Source organism: Notamacropus eugenii, assembly GCF_028372415.1.
Source record: "Notamacropus eugenii isolate mMacEug1 chromosome Y unlocalized genomic scaffold, mMacEug1.pri_v2 SUPER_Y_unloc_1, whole genome shotgun sequence".
NCBI classification, from domain to species: Eukaryota; Metazoa; Chordata; class Mammalia; order Diprotodontia; family Macropodidae; genus Notamacropus; species Notamacropus eugenii.
The window spans coordinates 483,821-497,929 of NW_027325109.1; the positions used below are offsets into that span (position 1 = coordinate 483,821).

The 14,109-nt window shown below is 52.3% G+C and overlaps 1 protein-coding gene and 2 long non-coding RNA genes across 5 annotated transcripts in view; 2 read left to right on the forward strand and 1 right to left on the reverse strand.

Annotated features, from left to right (window-relative positions):
* Positions 1 to 4,745, forward strand: part of LOC140516962 (uncharacterized) — a 40,063-nt gene extending 35,318 nt beyond the window's left edge. The window contains exon 4 of the long non-coding RNA XR_011971439.1: positions 342 to 4,745. This is a non-coding gene — a long non-coding RNA (uncharacterized lncRNA). The remainder of the gene's footprint in view (positions 1 to 341) is intronic.
* LOC140516959 (fibrous sheath-interacting protein 2-like) overlaps positions 1 to 13,771 on the reverse strand; it is a 46,752-nt gene extending 32,981 nt beyond the window's left edge. For all 3 annotated transcript variants that reach the window (XM_072627796.1, XM_072627797.1, XM_072627794.1), the window contains exons 1-2: positions 13,655 to 13,771; positions 4,712 to 4,837 (exon numbers count right to left, since the gene is read on the reverse strand). In XM_072627796.1, coding sequence (XP_072483897.1) covers positions 4,712 to 4,837; positions 13,655 to 13,753 — 225 coding nt within the window. In that variant the 5' untranslated portion in view covers positions 13,754 to 13,771. The remainder of the gene's footprint in view (positions 1 to 4,711; positions 4,838 to 13,654) is intronic.
* Positions 13,772 to 13,943: 172 nt separating this feature from the next.
* The window catches only part of LOC140516960 (uncharacterized), a 199,289-nt gene continuing 199,123 nt past the window's right edge, over positions 13,944 to 14,109 (forward strand). The window contains exon 1 of the long non-coding RNA XR_011971437.1: positions 13,944 to 14,032. This is a non-coding gene — a long non-coding RNA (uncharacterized lncRNA). The remainder of the gene's footprint in view (positions 14,033 to 14,109) is intronic.

Below are 14,109 nucleotides of genomic sequence, written 5' to 3' on the forward strand. Positions count from 1 at the left end.
CAGAAGATTGGTAAAATAGCACTTTGAATTAACAGCATTACTGAAATGACATGCACTGAGAATAAAACATGCAACTGAAAGACCTCAGAACTCGGATCAATGCAGTGAACCAATCATAACTGAGGGTAAGGCCCATCTTCCACCTCTCAGAAGTGGTGGACTGCAAGTGCAGAGAAAGGCATTCATTTCTGACATCACCATTGTGATTTGTTCTGCATGACTACTTATTTGTTTACAAAGAAAGGATCTACTGGGGGTAAGGGAGAGACAGTGATATTAAAAAAGAAAGAAATGGTTTGAGTAAGAACCCTCTGCTTCTTTTCCCTTCTTTCTCCCCACAGAGCTTCTTTCTCCTGTGTAATCACCATCACCATACACTGAGCACTGACCAAAGAGGGTAATGAGAGACGGGAGAGAGAACAGGACAGGTAGGTAGCTGTTGCCCTCTTCTTTCCGGTCCTCCACTCTGCCTCACTACTGTGGGAAATGATGAAGGGATACCATTGCTACACCTTCATAATCTGAAAATGAACAATAACCTAGAGTCCACTGTGGTTCAAGAATACAGCGTCCATGAAAACAGAAAGAATAAAAGCCAAATGCCATTGTTAGGAATCAGAGAGTTACCCTGGAATCTCATCCAGAGCAGGAACCTTCATCCCTTCCTTCAGACCTGCTGCCAGGAGATGGGCCAAAGAGTTCACACCAGTACGCAGTGGCCTTCCATGTACTGAAGGGCCACTTGTCAACAGTATTTTACACGAATAAAATGCGTGCTGCTTTCTTTTTCTCTCTCTCTCTCTCCTTGTCTGTCTCTCTCTCCTCTTTTCTGTCTCTTTTCTGCTCTGTTTCTCTGTCTCTCTCCTTCTGTTTCACTCCTCTGTTTCTCTCTCCTTTGTCTCTGTCTCCTCTCTGTCTCTCTCCCCTTCTATCTCTCACCATATCTGTCTCTGTCTTCTCTCTCCTCTCCTCTTTCCTTCTATGTCTCTTTCCCTTTTCTCTGTCTCCATGTTTGTCTGCTCTCCTTATCTCTCCTCTCTCCTTCCCTCTCTTTCTCTGTCTCCTTCTCTGTTTCTGTCTCTTCTTCCCTGTCTCTGTCTCTTCATCACTGTCTCCTCTATCTCTCTCTGGTCTCTCCCCTTGTCTCTCTCTGCCTCTCTTTTTCTCTATCCTCTGTCTCTGCCTTTCTTTCCTTTTCTTTCTCCTGTCTCTCCTTCTCTGCCTCTTTCTCTCTTCTTCTCTATCTCTTTCCTTTTCTCTCCCTATCTCTGTCTCCTCTCTCTGTCTCTTTCCTTTCTCCTTGTCTCTATCTTCTTCTCTATCTCTCTCCTTCTGTCTCTCTCTGTCTCTCAGTCTCTCTGTGTCTCTATCTCTGTCTCTCTCTCTCACGCAAACACCCCCCTAAGGATCAAATCTTCAAGTGAATGCCACCCATGTCTGCAGTAAGAACCACAATGTAAATGCTACCGTCATTCTGTTCACTTTCTAGGAAAGCTGTGATTCATTTTCTGGTCCCACTTGTAAATTAGCCTATTACCAAACAATGTGGGGTTTTTTCGCTAGCAGGATGGTGATAGCGGTAGGTCACAGAAGGTCCTTGGTGGGGGAAAGACAGAAGGAATGAGGTTTCAGGCTCTTCTCCCTTGCTTGCCCAGCAGCAGCAGCAGCAGCAGCAGCAGCAGCAATCAGACGGTGGAAGATACAGTAAAGGGGCAGTCCTTGCCTGCCTATCCCATTTTCTGGACACCCTGAAGCTTAGGGCCCAGTGATGGCAAGCGCAGAAGCAGCTACCCAGTGTCCAAGATAAAAGGAAGGGGGTGGGATAAAATTGAAATTTTTTTAAGCACTCGGCTTTGTTTTTAGATTTCCTTAGTTGGGTTTTTAGTCCACTGGTCGGCAACAGCCCCCAATTCACTACCAAACTTTCAGTGAAAAAAAAAGAGGGGACATAATTGAGGACTATAGTCCAATTCACAAGTAAGAACTGATATAAATTGCAAGTCACTCTGGGAAGGATAACAATAATAAATGCAGCAATTTGCTGACAGATCTCTCCTTTACTTAGTTCAAAACACTGGTTGTGACAAGGCTATATTTTGTCTTAAGACTAATGACAGACATATTCAGTGAACTAATGTCCTGTCAATATGGTGCAGCTATTGCCAGATCCATCAGATTAGGATCACAGGCTATATGGCAGTTGTCAACTGAAATAATTTGTTTCCTTGAACTGAGTGAGGTCTCCTTACTTTATTACTGTCATTATTGCCTGACACTCCTGGCTTTCAATTCTAATAACTCACATTTCTTTTCTTTTAATTTTATTTTAGACTCCAACACCAGAACACAAATACAGAATACAGAAAGATCCAAAAATATATTATAAGCTTAAATATAACTCACATTTCTAAAGCACTTTACAGTTTACAAAGCACGTTTCCCACAGTAATCCTGTACAACAGGTACTGCATTATTATCTTCTTGTATTATACTGTAATATCATTCCATTATTGTATTACTCTTACTGCATTACTATCATTTTACAGATGTAGGTAATGAGACTCGGGATAACTGGCTTACTCAGGGTTATATAGAAAATATCTGAACTGGAATTTGAACCCAGGTCTTTGGACATCAAGTTTAGTATACTTTCCCATTAGCCAAGCTACTTCTTAAATCCTCGTCAGCCACATGCTAGTTTGAGGCAACTGAGGACTCTTCATGTTTTGTTCAATTGTAAGTTTCATTGTAATAGATCTTAAATCGAGACCTCTTGTCATGCTGCCATTTTCCTACCATCATGAACAGCCAATGTCGGATCCTTTTTTGTTCCCTGACAGTAATTATGAAGATCAAATGAGATAATATACGCATAAAGTGTTCTATCTGCTAAATACCCTGGGAAGACCCTAGGCAAATCATGATCTAAATGTAAATTAAGGGCCACAGTGTAGGCCAGTGGGAAGAACTTTGGCTGAACATCAGAGTCCTTTGTTCCTAATTTGAGTTCTTTCACTATGACCTCAGGACTCATTAAGAGCCAGAAAGCATAGTGGAAAGAATGTTGGATTTGGGGGTCAAAAGTAGGTTCAGGTCCTAGTTCAGATGCCTACTAACTGTGATACCAAGAAAGTTACCTCATTCCCTGAGCCTGAAAAACTGAGATAATAATCCTTGAACTCTTCACCTTACAAGTTTATTGGGGGAAAAAAAGTGCTTTGTAAATTCTAAAATGCTAGAGAAACGATGGTTACTATTTAGTCCAATCCGTTCCTTTTATAGGCAAGGAAATTGAGGCTCAGAGAAGTTAAATGATTTGTCTGAGGTCACAGAGTTAGCTAGTAGGAAGTCTGGACAGAAAAACTCGTATTTCTCTGATAAATAATAGCTAACAAAGATGCAAGGGCTCACAAAGCACTAGATGAACATTCTCTTGGTTGATCCTTACACCATTCCTATGAAGCAGATGCTGGGGGGGGGCAGTACCCTTTAGTCCTCAGTGACTAAAGTGAGCAGCTTGCAACTGTCTACTGACAGGCAGCCTTTGCGGTTAGGAAGCTGGGAAAGGCTGCTCTTGACTAAGTGGTTCTGTTGATGCAGATGGAGGCTGGTTGCCTGGAGACCATCAGAACTTTGAGGCTGAGTTCTGGGCACTGGGCAGTTAACCTCATAGAAAGGATATGGGTGCTGAGCATTAGGTGGGATGGGAGAGCTCTGCTCGGTCACGTGACCACAACTTGTGGATTAAGAGTCTTTTTTTGACTGGGAGGAAGGGGGTCTTGCTCACTTTATTACAGTCTTCATTGCCTGACACTCTTGACTTTCAATTCTAATAACTCACATTTCTTTTTTTAAATTTTATTTTAGACTCCAACACCAGAACACAAATACAGAATATAGAAAAGAACCAAAAATGTATTATAAACTTAAATATAACTCACATTTCTAAAGCACTTTAAAGTTTACAAAGCACTTTCCCCACAGTAATTGCACTATTACCTTATTGTATTATATCGTAATATTATTCTTTTCTACTCTAACTTTAGGATGGGCCTGAAGAAGATAAGGTCAGGGTGTCGGGATGCCCTGGGGCTGAGAGGTGAATGACAGAGGTTTTGTATGAACATTCTAAGTCTGCCTAGGGTATTTAGCAGTATTAGATAGTTGTGTGCCTGCCTACTTGCTCTGTTTATTAAGGGTTACAAAGTGCTTTATCTCATTTGAATCTCAGGACATTCCTGAGGAGGAATGCTATCACTCCCTCTGTTTTACAGACAGAGAAACTGAAGTTCAGAGAGTAACTTGTCCAAGGTCACAAAATTATTAAGTATTTGAGGCAGGACTCAAATTCTGGTCTTTCTTACCTGGAAGAAGAAAAGATTTTCTCGTAATACCTAAGTTAAATAATCAGATCTGAAGAAATAAAGCATCAATTGCATCTGATTCTTTGAATTACATGAGTTTACAGGAGGCTTTACTGGAAATAGAGTTTAAGTAGTTTTCCTAAAATTCCAAAGAAACCAAGGAGGGTTGAGAACCTACACTTCCTATCCCATGGTTTGATATTCCCCCCAACTACCACACCTGATTTTACTTTGCGGCTCGTGCTAGGTGGCACAGTCAGTAAGCGGGGATCTCATGACTGGCACATCATCTCTGGACTGGGTTTGGGAAAGTGCCTGTTTACCATTATTTATAGAAATGATTTTACCTTTTCATTTAAATTTGTGGTGTAGAATAAAGTATTACTTCCTGGGATCAGAGGCAGCTTGACGCCAAGAGGCAGATCCAGCAATTGAGCAGCTCCTACTCCTTGAAACTGCATTTTGTGGGGGACCTGTCAGAAAAGAATAGTCTTAGTGGATGGTTTGTAGAAGAAATGAAACATTTGGCACTTCAGTGAGCTCCCAGTTCTGAATGCATCATGGTATCAGGGGGCATACATACAATCAAGTCTTAGGAAGCAAGCAGAAAGGGCATCGAGTACAACCTCCATTCCGTGTAGGAATCCCTTTTACTGTGTGTAGGGGGGGAGTACAGCCTGTGCTCATTAGAGGACATCCAGGCCAACCTCCCACCAAGAACAGCAACACCTCATATAGCATTAGTGGGGTGGGAGGGATCATCTGGCTTTCATTTGGTTACTCTCTGGACCTGTCCCCTGGTGAGGGGCTTCCCTTCACAGCATCCTTGATGGGTATACCACCACTTCTCCAACACCAGGAGGTTCACTACTTATGGGAGGCAGCCCATTCTAACTGCTCATCTTAAGTTTTCAAAAGGGAGTATCAGATGCAGCGGGCCTGGCTGGGGCAAGGGGAGCAGCCTCTCAAACCAAGGCCCTGGAAGTGCTCGTGGTGTGAGCAGGGGAGTCCTAGCCTCAGAGTGCAGCTACATCTTCTATCCCTTCTACACTCATTACAGGCCTCTACAGTCAAACAGTACTAGAATGTTGCCAAATAACTAGAAATGGTCGTTTTAACTTAGTTATATTAGCAGGAGATTGGGTGCTAAGGGAGGTGTCATTTTCTCTGGTCTACTTCAATATATTTCAGTAGGGTCTGATTACTGCCTAGGATGAAAAATCTCCTAACTACACTTCTGGTCACATCCCTAATTGAACATGTTGTTCAACAATCTTGTTCTGTGGGCCATACTGGCCATGGGGTTTTCTTGGAGTGGTTCACCATTTCCTTCTCCAGTGGATTAAGACAAGCAGGTTAAGTGATTTTCCCCAGATCACACAGCTAATAAGTGTCTGAGGCTGGATTTGCACTCAGGTTTTCCTGACTTCACTGAGCCACCTAGCTGCCTCCTGTAGAACATGACACTTTTCTATAAAGGGAAGGGGCAATGATACATATAGCTCACACAAAGAATTATAATCTAAGATTGAAAGACTGAGGCTTTGCTGGTTTTCCCTTTGGTGGCTATAATTTTATTTCCCCTTTCTTTGTGGGTGTGAACATGTTAGTCCATCTGTCAGCATCCCCCACTCAAGTGGGACTGCCTGGGCAGGCTGGGCCAGGCTACTTGTGGACAGTCCAACTTGTTCAGAAGTTTGGGCTTACAATGAGTTGGAATCTGACTCTGCCACTTTTACCCATTTTCCCCAGTTCTGTCCTCTAGGGTCAAGTTGGCAGCCCTGCAGACATCTGAAGATAGGAATCATTTGTTCCACTTAAAACTGTTTCCTTTATCTACGCTAAACACCCCCAGCTCCTTCAACCTAGCTTTGTCTGCCAGGGTTTCCAGCCTAGTTTAAGCTATACTTATAGGATGGGTATCCTCTACCAGATTCCTGAAAATCTCCAGTAATGTGGGGACCTACTATTTCATTTTTAGACAGTTCTGATTGTGCGCTACATGCCTCTTTCACAGTAGGGGTTCCACGTTATGGGAATGTAGGAATTAGAACTGGAAAGGATCTCACAGATCACCTAGTTTATACCCTTCATTTTATAGATGAAGAGACAATTTAGAGGTATGGGGAGAGGCTGAGGGCAGACCTTGGACCAATGGGCAGAAGATTTCAACTCAGTGTATGGGAAAATTCCTTAACTATGAGAGCGGTCCAAAACTGGGCCGCATGGGGAGGAGAGGTCCTCTGGCCGAGGCAGAATGACAACTTGGGCTGCTTGAGAGAGAATTCTTGCTCACTTATGGATTGGGCTAAATGGGCCATGAAGAGCCTTCCAGTTCTAAGATACTTGGTCTCAAAATAATGAAGTGACTTGGGAGCTTAGTAGGACTTGGAACTTGAAAGTACCTCAGAGAGACAAATTGAGGCCTAAGTCCCTGCAGAGATTAACGGTCCCAGAGAGGTTAAAAGGGACATCAGAAGCAATCAAGTTCAATCCCCTGATTTTACAGGTAAAGGAACTGAGTCCCAGGGAGGGAAAATAACCCACCCATGATTACACAGCTACTAACTGGGCAGATCTGAACTCAGCACCTCTGACTCCAACTCCAAATCTCTATAGATGCTGTAGCACCACCAGAATGGGGGGGAGGGGGTGATCCTGACCTTCCCTCAGTCTCCTCACCTCTTCCCTTCAGGCCATTCCTGTCACTCCTTTTTACTGGCCCACTCACACCACCAAAATGGCTATGGAGCCCAGGGGACCACGAGTGGGGCCCAAGGCAGTTCAGAGTGAGGTTAGACAGTGGCTAAGGCCCTGAGCCTATGGCTCCCTGGGTTTGGGTAAGCCTTTGGACCAGGGCTGGGGACTTTCAGGATTTGGGTGGGAGCCTTCCAGGTTAGGAGGGGTGCTTTGGAGGTTTGGGGGCAAGGCCTTCAAGGTTTGGGGACCCCTCACGCTTTGGGGCAGGACCTTAAAGCTTGAGGCAAGGTCCTGGGGCCCAAGGCAGGACCTTAGAGACTTGGGGTGGGGCGGTGGAGTTTGGGACAGGGCCTGGAGGAGGGCCCTTGGGACTGGGGGAATCCCTGGGGCTTTAGGGCATGGTCCTAGGGCCACAGGTGTGACTCCAGGTGTTTTGAATAGTGCCTTCAAGGTTTGGGGAGCAGGGTACTTGGAGTTTGGGGGGGCATAGGTTTTGGGGAAGATCTTCAGCATTTGGGGGTGGACTCTCATATTGGAGACCTCAGTTTGGGCTTTGGGGCAGAGCTTTGAGTTTCGAGGAGAGCCCATGGAGTTTGGGGGTGGTCCCTCAGATTGGGGGCGGTTCTGAGTTAGGGCTTTGGGCAGAGCTTTCAGGTTTGGGGAGGGCCTCAGGTTGGGCTTTGGGGCGGAGTTTTGAGTTTTGGGGAGGCCCCATGGGGTTTGGGAGCAGCCCCTAAGATTGGGGGCACTTCAGGCTGGGCAGTGGGGCAGAGCCTCGAGGTTTGGGGAGAACTCATGGGGTTTGGGGGCAGCCCCTCAGGTTCAGCTTTGGGGCAGAGCCTCAAGGTTTGGGGAGGACCTGTGGTGTTTGAGTGCAGCCCCTCTGTTTGGGGGGGGGGCTCAGGTTGGGCTATGGGGCAGAGCTTTGAGGCTTGGGGAGGGCCTGTGGTGTTTTGAGGAGGCCCCTCAGGTTGGGCTTTGGGACAGATCTTTGAGGTTTGGGGAGGTCCCTTGGAGTTTGGGGGTAGCCCCTCAGGTTGGGGGATAGCAGGTTGAACTTTGGGACAGAGCTTTGAGATTTGGGGTGGGCCTGTGAGTTTGGGGGCAGCAACTCTGTTTGGAGAGGCCTCAGGTTGGGCTTTAGGGTGGGGCCTCAAGGTTTGGAGAGGGCCCATTGGGTCTCGGGGAAGCCCCTCAGGTTTGGGGTAGTCTCAGGTTGGGCTTTGGGCAGAGCTTTGAAGTTTGGGGAGGGCCTATAGGGTTTGGCGGCAGCCCCTCAGGTTGAAGGGACCTCTGATTGGGCATTGGGGCAGAGGTTTGAGGTTGAGAGAGGGCCTGTGGGGTCTGGGGATGGTCCCTCAGGTTGGGGGACTTCAGGTTGGGCTCTGGGGCAGAGCTCTGAGGCTTGGGGAGGGCCTGTGGGCTTTGGGTGTGACCCCTCAGGTTGGGGGGACATCAGGTTGATATTTGGGCCAGCACCTTCATGTCTGGGGAGGGCCTGTGGGGTTTGTGGGTAGCCCCTCAGGTTGGGCTTTGAGGCAGAGCTTTGAGTTTTGGTAAGGGTCTGTGGGGTTTGGGGAGGGCCTGTAGGGCTTGGGGACAGCTCCTCAGGTTGGAGGGACCTCAGTTGGGTTTTGGGCAGAGTTTTGCGTTTTGAGGAGGGCCTGTGGGTTTTCGGGGGGGGGGGGGCCTCAGCTTGGGCACTTGGGAAGCGCTTTCAGGTTTAGGGAGGGCCTATGGGGTATACGGGTGGCCCCTCTGGTTAGGGGGGGTCTCAGGTTGGGCTTTGGGGCAGAGTCTTGAGATTTAGGGCAGACCTCTGTGGTTTGAGGGCCTCAGGTTGGGCTTTGGGATGGAGCCTCAAGGTTTGGGGAGAGTCCATGGGGTTTCAGGGAAGCCCCTCACATTGGAGGGATCTCAGGTTGGGCTTTGGGACAGAGCTTAGATGTTTGGGGAGGGTCTGTGGGGTATGGGAGTGGCCCCACCAGTTGGGGGGCCTCAGGTTTGGCTTTGTAGCAGAGCTTTCAGGTTTAGGGGGTTTGGGAGCAGCCCTTCAGGTTGGGGGAGTCTCGGGTTGGGCTTTGGGGCAGAGCTTTCAGGTTTGGGAAGGCAGCCCCTCAGGTTGGGGGGGGCCTCAGGTTGGACTTTGTGGCAGAGCTTTGAGTTTTGTGGAGGGCCTGTGGGGTTTCAGGGTGGCCTCTCAGGTTGGGCTTAGAGGAGGGGCCTCAAGGTTTGTGGAGGGCCTGTGAGGTTTGGGGGCAGCCCATCAGGTTGGGCTTTAGGGCAGAGCTTTGAGATTTGGGGTGGGCCTGTGCAGTTGGGGGCAGCACCTCTAGTTGGAGGGGCCTCAGGCTGGGTTTTGGGGTGGAGCCTCAAGGTTTGGAGAGGGCCCATGGGGTCTGGGGGAAGCCCCTCAGGTTTGGGGTAGTCTCAGGTTGGGCTTTGGGCAGAGCTTTGAAGTTTGGGGAGGGCCTATAGGGTTTGGCGGCAGCCCCTCAGGTTGAGGGGACCTCTGATTGGGCATTGGGGCAGAGGTTTGAGGTTGGGGGAGGGCCTGTGGGGTATGGGGGTGGCCTCTCAGGTTGGGGGGGATTTTAGGTTATACTTTGTGGCAGAGTTTTGAGGTTTGGGGATGGCCCATGGTGTTTGGGGGCAGCCCTTCATTTTGGGGGGCTCAGGTTGGGCTTTGGGGAAGAGCCTCAAGATTTCAGGAGGGTCTGTAGGGTTTTGGGGCAGCCCCACTGTTTGGGGACCTCAAGTTGGGCTTTGCAGCAGAGCCTTAAGATTTGGGGGAGAGTTGGGTTTATGGGTGGCCTCTCAGGTTGGGGGACCTCCAGTTGGGCTTTGGGGCAGAGCTTCAAGGTTTGGGGGGAACCATGCATTTTGGGGGCAGCCTCTAGGGTTGGGTGGGCCTCAGGCTGGGCTTTGAGTCAGAGCTTTGACATTTGGGGCAGATCTTCAGGGATCTGGGGGTGGCCCCTCAGGTTGAGGGGCCTCAGGTTGGGCTTTGGGCAGAGCTTTGAAGTTTGCATAGGGCCTATACGGTTTAGGGGCAGTCCCTCAGGTTAGGGGGACCTCTGGTTGGGCATTAGGGCAGAGCTTTGAGTTTGGGGAAGGGACTGTGGGGTATGAGGGTGGTTGCTCAGGTTGGGGGGGTCTTAGGTTGCGCTTTGTGGCAGAGCTTTGAGGTTTGGGGACAGCCCTTCAGGTTGTGGGGTCTCAGGTTGGGCTCTGGGGCAGAGCCTTGATGTTAGGGGAGGGTTCATATGATTTGGGGGCAGCCCCTTAGGTTGGGGGAGCATCAGTTTGGGCTTTGGGGCAGAGCTTTTAGGTTTGGGGAGAGCCTGTAGGGTCTAGGGGCAGCCCCTCAGGTTGGGGGGGCCTCAGGTTGGACTTTGTGGCAGAGCTTTGAGTTTTGGGGAGGGCCTGTGGGGTTTGTGGGTGGCCCCTCAGGTTGGGCTTTGAGGCAGAGCTTTGAGTTTTGGGATGGGTCTGTGGGGTTTGGGGAGGGCCTGTAGGGTTTGGGGGCAGCTCCTCAGGTTGGGGGGACCTCAGGTTGGACTTTGTGGCAGAGCTTTGAGTTTTGTGGAGGACCTGTGGGGTTTGAGGGTGGCCTCTCAGGTTGGGCTTTGAGGAGGGGCCTCGAGATTTGGGGAGGGCCTGTGGGGTTTGGGGGTAGCCCCTCAGGTTAGAGGGGATCTCATTTTGGGCTTTGGGCAGAGCTTTGAGGTTTGGGGAGAACCCATGGGGTTTGGGGGCAGCCCCTCAGGTTGGAGAGCTCTCAGTTTGAGCTTTGGGGTAGAGCCTTGAGGTTTGGAGAGGGCCTGTGGGGTTTCGGGGAAGTCTCTCACATTGGAAGGGTCTCAGGTTGGGCTTTGTAGCAGGGATTTGAGGTTTAGGGAGTATCTTTGGGGTTTTGAGGGAGGGCCTGAGGTTGGGCTTTGACATTTGGGGAGGTCCCCTGGGGTTTGGGGGAAGCCCTTCAGGTGGGGGGGCGTCTCAGGTTGGGCTTTGAGGTAGAGTCTTGATGTTTGAGGAGGATTCGTGTGCTTTGAGTCTAGCCCCTTAGGTTGGGAGGGGGCTAAGTGTGGGGTTTGGGAAGGAGTTCTGAGTTTTGGCTAGGACCTGTGGGGTTTGGGTGCGGCCCCTAAGATTGGGGAGACCTCAGGGTGGGCATTGGGGCAGAGCTTAGGTGATTGAGGAGGTCAGTAGGGTTTGGGGGCAGCCCCTCAAGTTGGGGGGGCCTCAGGTTGGACTTTGGGGTAGAACTTTGAGGTATGGGCAGGCCTGTGGGGTATGGGGGTGGCCCTACTGGTTGGGGGGGTGTCATGTTGGCCTTTGTGGCAGTTTTGAGTTTTGTGGAGGGCCTGTGGTTTGAGGGTGGCCTCTCAGGTTGGGCTTTGAGGAGGGGCCTGGAGGTTTGGGGAGGGCTAGTGGGGTTTGGGGGCAGCCCTTCAGGTTGCGGGGATCTCAGTTTGGGCTTTGGGGCAGAGCTTTGAGTTTTGATTAGGGCCTGTGGAGTTTGGGGGCAGCCCCACTGGTCTGGAATATCAAGTTGGGCTTTGGGGCACAGCCTTGAGATTTGGGGGGGTTTCTGGGTGGGCCTTCAAGGTGGGGGAACCTCTGGTTGGGCTTTGGGGCAGAGCTTCGACCTTTGGGGCAGACCTTCAGGGGAATGGGGGGGTGGCCCCTGAGGTTCGGGGACGTGAGGTTGGGCTCTGGGGCAGAACTTTGAGGTTTGAGGAGGGCCCTTGAGCTTTGGGTGTGGCTCCTCTGGTTGGGGGGACATCAGGTTGGGCTTTGGGACAGAGCTTTGAAGTTTGGGGAGGGTCCATGGTTTGGGGGCAGCCCTTCAGGTTGGGCTTTGGGGCAGATCCTTGAAGTTTGGGGAAGGTCTGTGAGGTTTGGGGGCAGCTCCTCAGGTTGGGCTTTGGGGCAGAACTTTGACATTTGGGGCAGACCTTCAGGGGTCTTGGGGTGGCCCCTCAGGTTGGGGGACATCAGGTTGGGCTTTGGGGCAGAACTTTGAGGTGTGGGGAGAAACCCATAGGGTTTGGGTTTTTAAGGCAGAGCCCCTCAGGCTGGGTTTTAAGGCAGAGCTTTGAGATTTGGGGCAGATCTTCAGGGATTTGGGGGTGGCCCCTCAGGTTGGGGGACATCAGGTTGGGCTTTGGGGCAGAACTTTGAGGTCTGGGGAGAAACCCATGGGGTTTCGGTTTTTAAGGCAGAGCTTCGAGGTGTGGGGCAGACCTTCAGGGTTTGGAGGTGGCCCCTGAGGTTGAGCTTTGTGGCAGAACTTTGAGGTTTCTGGAGGGCCTGTGGGGTATAGGGCTGCCCCTCAGGTGGGGGGGCTCAGGTTGGGCTTTGACCTGGAGCCTTGAGGTTTGGGGAGGGCCCATGCAGTGTTGAGGCGGTCCCTCAGGTTGGGCTTTGGGGCAGAGCTTTGAGTTTAAGGGAGAGTCTATGGGGTTTGGGGGAAGTCCCTCTGGTTGGGGGGGGTCTCAGGTTGGGCTTTGGGGTGGAGCCTCGAGGTTTGCAGAGGGCCCATGGGATTTGGGGGCAGCCTCTGTGGGTGGGTGGGCCTCGGATTGGGCATTGGGGCAGCGGTTTGAGGAGGGCCTGTGGGGTATGAGGGTGGCCCCTCAGGTTGGGCTTTGGGGCAGAGTTTTGAGGGTTGGGGAAGCCCCATGGTGTTTGGGGGGGCTTCTCTGGTTGAGGGGGCCTCAGGTTGGACTTTGGGGTAGAACTTTGAGGCTTGAGGAGGGCCTGCGGGGCTTGGGGGCACCTGCTCTAGTTGGGGGGGGGCCTCAGGCTGGGCCTTGGGGCAGAGCCTTGAGTTTTGGGGAGGGCCTGTGGGGTTTGGGGGTAGCCCATCAATTTGGGGGGATCTCAGGTTGAGCTTTGGGGCAGAGCTTTGAGATTTGGGGTGGGCCTGCGGAGGTTGGGGGCAGCCCTTCTGGTTGGGGGGCCTCAGGCTGGGCCTTGGGGCAGAGGTTTGAGGTTTCTGCAGGGCCTGTGGGGTATGGAGGTGGCTCCTTAACTTGGGGGCCCTCAGGTTGGGCTTTCGGGCGGAGCCTCCAGATTTGGGGTGGGCCTTCTGGGTTTGGGGGGCGGCTCAGGTTGGGCTTGGGGGCGGAGCCTCGAGCTGTGGGCGGGGCACGCCAGGGGGCGGCTCAGGTTGGGCTTGGGGGCGGAGCCTCGAGCTGTGGGCGGGGCACGCCAGGGGGCGGCTCAGGTTGGGCTTGGGGGCGGAGCCTCGAGCTGTGGGCGGGGCACGCCAGGGGGCGGCTCAGGTTGGGCTTGGGGGCGGAGCCTCGAGCTGTGGGCGGGGCACGCCAGGGGGCGGCTCAGGTTGGGCTTGGGGGCGGAGCCTCGAGCTGTGGGCGGGGCACGCCAGGGGGCGGCTCAGGTTGGGCTTGGGGGCGGAGCCTCGAGCTGTGGGCGGGGCACGCCAGGGGGCGGCTCAGGTTGGGCTTGGGGGCGGAGCCTCGAGCTGTGGGCGGGGCACGCCAGGGGGCGGCTCAGGTTGGGCTTGGGGGCGGAGCCTCGAGCTGTGGGCGGGCCCCGCGGGTTCTGGGGCGGGCGCTCACCTGGCCGCACGGCTGGCTGTCCCCCGCCAGGTGGCTGGCGGCAGTCTTGGTGGCGGCGGCATCCGCAGCCTTCTTGCAGGCGCCCAGGTAGAACTCCATGGCTCCCTAGGGCGGGATCTGGGGAGGGCGCAGTGTCCCCGCCTCCGTGGCCGCCTTCCCGCCCCTCTCCGGACCTCGGCCGCCCCCTGGTGCTCCTTCCCTGGCGCCCAGGTCGCTCCGTCTCCTCGCCGCTCCCTCCCCTCCCTGAGACCGGACTTCAGAGCCGGCTCGCTGCCTTGACAACCGTTCTTAATCCGGACGAGAGTTCCAGACACACACGTTGCCTGGCAGCGAGGAAGCAGCCCCTCCCCTCAAGCTCAATGGGGAGAGTCCGCGTACGTACGTACGTGGGTACGTGGGGGGGAGGGGCGGGGAAGGCTGAGGCCAGATGAGGAGGAAGGCGGGGGGGGGGCGGG